Source organism: Colobus angolensis, unplaced genomic scaffold (assembly GCF_000951035.1).
Source record: "Colobus angolensis palliatus isolate OR3802 unplaced genomic scaffold, Cang.pa_1.0 Scaffold9, whole genome shotgun sequence".
In the NCBI taxonomy this organism is placed as follows: Eukaryota; Metazoa; Chordata; class Mammalia; order Primates; family Cercopithecidae; genus Colobus; species Colobus angolensis.
Window position 1 is genome coordinate 2,336,104 of NW_012122931.1, and position 3,730 is coordinate 2,339,833.

At 39.5% G+C, this 3,730-nt stretch overlaps 1 protein-coding gene across 1 annotated transcript in view; it reads left to right on the forward strand.

Annotated features, from left to right (window-relative positions):
- The window catches only part of SETX (senataxin), a 103,235-nt gene that overhangs the window by 80,330 nt on the left and 19,175 nt on the right, over positions 1-3,730 (forward strand). Inside the window, exon 19 of the mRNA XM_011931431.1 lies at positions 1,750-1,857. Coding sequence (XP_011786821.1) covers positions 1,750-1,857 — 108 coding nt within the window. The remainder of the gene's footprint in view (positions 1-1,749; positions 1,858-3,730) is intronic.

A 3,730-nucleotide genomic window follows, 5' to 3' on the forward strand; every position in this document is an offset into this window, starting at 1 on the left:
ATCGAGACCATCCTGGTTAACATGGTGAAACCCCGTCTCTACTAAAAAATACAAAAAAAGTAGCCGGGCGAGGTGGCGGGCGCCTGTAGTCCCAGTTACTCAGGAGGCTGAGGCAGGAGAATGGCGTAAACCTGGGAGGCGGAGCTTGCAGTGAGCTGAGATCCGGCCACTGCACTCCATCCTGGGCGAAAGAGTGAGACTGTGTCTCAAAAAAAAGAAAAAGAAATATACTCCTTAATGGCCCTCCATAGTGAAAGTGGATTTTCCAGTATTTGGGGGTTAGTCTTGAGGATGACTGATGGTTTCTAACAAAATCTCTGCTGAGTGACTGTCTCGCTCCTGCTTAGAGTGCCTCTGGTAACCTTTTGATGTAGTTTTAACATAATTTTGGACAGCTTTGAGCCATAGTATGTTCACCTGACATCCTTTATTCCTAGTTCACTCTTTGAGCAAACATTTATTGGGTACCTGCTGTTTGTCATAATGTAGAGTCAGAAGACAAAAGAAATGGAACAGGAGATACCAGAGAATTGAGTGATCAGGAGACCTAAGATGCAGTTTTCACCAGAAGGAAAGGACAAAAAGTGGAAATGATTAAATAGTTGAAGAAAATGTCATTGAATTTAAGAGAAATTTGAGTCTCGTGATCAGAGAGGCATGCTGAGCAACAAGGAAGAAAGCTATGGGGAAACACACTCCTGGACGCTCCTGATGGGATTTCTGAACCTCAAATACAAAGTTTTGAAAAGGGCCTGGGCATGGTGGCACACACCTGTAATCCAGGCACTTTGGGAGACTGAGGAGGGTGGATCACTTGAGCCCAGGAGTTTGAGACCAACCTGGGCAACATGGTGAAACCTTGTCTCTACTGAAAATACAAAAATTAGCCAGGTGTGATGGCATGCGCCTGTAATCCCAGCTATTCGGGAGGCTGAGGGGAGAGGATTGCTTGAGCCCGGGAGGCGGTGAACGACCATCATGCCACTGCCCTCCAGCCTAGGTGACAGAGTGAGACTCTGTCTCAAAAAAAAAATTTTTTAAATAAATAAATAAAAATTTTAAAATAAAGTTTTGAAAGGACTTTAGAGGAGAAAAAATTTTTTCAGGCTCATGCCCGGCAAGAACAAAGAGCACACATCTAGGATGTGCATGGCCTTCTGAACTTATGGCTGGTTCCTAAAAGGTAGTGGCCCACTTGGTGGCTGACTTCAAAATACGTGTTAGATTTTTTAAAAAAGCATGCATTTGGAGAGTTTACTTTTTATTTATTCATTGGTTTTTTTTGAGACGGACTCTTGCTCTGTCACCGAGGCTGGAGTGCAGCGATGTGATCTTGGCTCACTGCGACCTCTGCCTCCTGGGTTCAAGCAATTCTCCTGCCTTAGCCTCCCGAGTAGCTGGGATTATAGACATTGGCTACCACGCGAGCTAATTTTTTTGTTATTTTTAGTAGAGATGGGGTTTCGCCATGTTGGCCAGGCTGGTCTTGAACTCCTGACCTCAGGTGATCCACCTGCTTCAGCCTCCCAAAGTACTGGCATTACATGTGTGAGCCACCGCACACAGCCTGGAGGACTTATTTTGTTGATTTTGTTTTGTTTTTTGATTTCAGGGAAAATCTTTATTTTTGACATTTGGTGCAGGAGAAGTGTGGTACTTTTCTGAATGGTTAGAACTTTAATCAGATAAACTATATGGATAAATGGTAAAGATTGTTAAGACTGCCTTTTCCTTCTGTATCTTACCAAGGCTGGACAGTCTTGTGAAATTGAGACTCTTACGCCACTCATCCATCGTTGCAATAAGCTCATCCTAGTAGGAGATCCCAAGCAGCTCCCTCCCACAGTCATTTCTATGGTAAGTTTTTTATGTTCAGATTGCTTTAACATGGAAGGGGCTTTTTAAAATGTTTGTTTTCCGGAGGGAGAGACATCTTTCTTGGATTGGCCTCTTAATTTGGAGGGAAAAGTAAGCAGTAACTGAGAAAAGAGAAGCACCGATTGAGTCTTAATAAGCAAAAAAAAAAAAAATTCCTGAAAATACCCCTTTGTTCATAGTTGTTCTTCTGTGTATGTGTGGCAGAAGCAGTGTGTCAGGGACTGGAAGCCTAGATGGATGACGTGCCATGGAAACCAAGCTTTGGGAAAGGCAGTATGCACGTCTTTTAAGAGCTGAATCTGATTTACTTTAATCATACAAACACCAAAACAAAAGAAAAACTGCACAAATAAGGAGAAGAATCCCACCCTCCTCATTTTTATTTAAATATGTACAAATTGAGGAAAACATGAAGTTAAATTAATTTTGGAGTACATTTCTATTTTTAGAATTTGATATTCTAGTGTTCATACAAGAAATGTCTGTGCCTCTCACATCATCTGAAAGTGAAGGTACTGGGGAAAAAAAAGAATTGTGAACTCTGACTTCGGGAAGAGTAGAATCAGATTGTAGTCTAGTCTACTTTGTTGGGTTTTTTTTTAATCTCAGGAAAGACGTCTCCTGGAAATGCACATCAGAATCAGGATTCAGTAGATGTTTTGAAGTAATCTGAAGAGGTTTTGAAATTTAATAAAATGTGTATTTTTTACTAATAACATAGATTATTTATAAAGATAATTGAGCGGTGGCCTCAAATAATCCTAGAAAATAGATCATTTTCAAAGCATTTTTGTTGAGGTATGGCATGAATGCAGGTGGTTATCGTTAGTGGTTTTTGACTTCGGAATTATTCAGAATGATAGCGCAGTTCTTTGTATGACATTTGAGCATAGGTATGTGATCACGTTAGTGTGTGGCCCAGAAGCACACCTGTCACCCAGTGAAAACCCGTGTGTGTAGGGAAAAACTGCTGCAGGTAACTGTTCATGGAGAATAATGAAGAGCAAATTCTGTATCCCGTTTCTTTAAATAATACAGTATTTCATTGAAGGGCCTTAGTGTATAGTGAAAAGAGTGATTGTTAATGGGCCTCAACTTTACTGCCTAGTTTAATGATTGATAAAAAAAAAAAAATCCATTTGTGCTTTTTAAATTGTTGTACAAATAAAACAGGCTATTTTGAGAAAATAATTACAAAGTTCATTTCCATAAGGTGCCTTTTTTGACCACCTATTTCTAGTGATAATTACAGTGAAAGTGAGTATTTTTAATGGATATTGCTGGGCATTTGTGTGTTTGTTCATCTTTTTCAGTATGTATATACTGAGTGCCAGCATAATTCAGGTGCTGTTTAGGTCCTGGGGTTATGACAGTGAAGAAAACAGGCAAAATCCCTGCCATGAGTCATGGTGTTTATATTCTAGGGGATAGCAGTCAGTTACTAAAAAGTGATATATGGTTTGTATACATGTATATATTTATGTGTATATGTACATGGGTTTGGTTTTGTTTAAAGGTGGCAAAATCATTCTGCGCAGAATTGTTTGTTTGTTTTTTTTTTCTATCAGTAAATCAGGGACATTCTCCCATGTCAGAATATATATTAATAAATATTTGTAGAATGGACTAAGGTTTTATCTGAAGGTAGATGTGTTACCTTATATAAGTTCCTTTTCTGTTTGCCCAAAGAAAAGATTAAAAATTAGATTTTGTGAGCTAACACAGATAAACTTTTGAGGATTTAGGCAAAATTGTCATATGTCTATTTTTTTACTTACACAAACCTGTTTAAAATCACACACATGGGCCGGGCGCGGTGGCTCAAGCCTGTAATCCCAGCACTTTGGGAGGC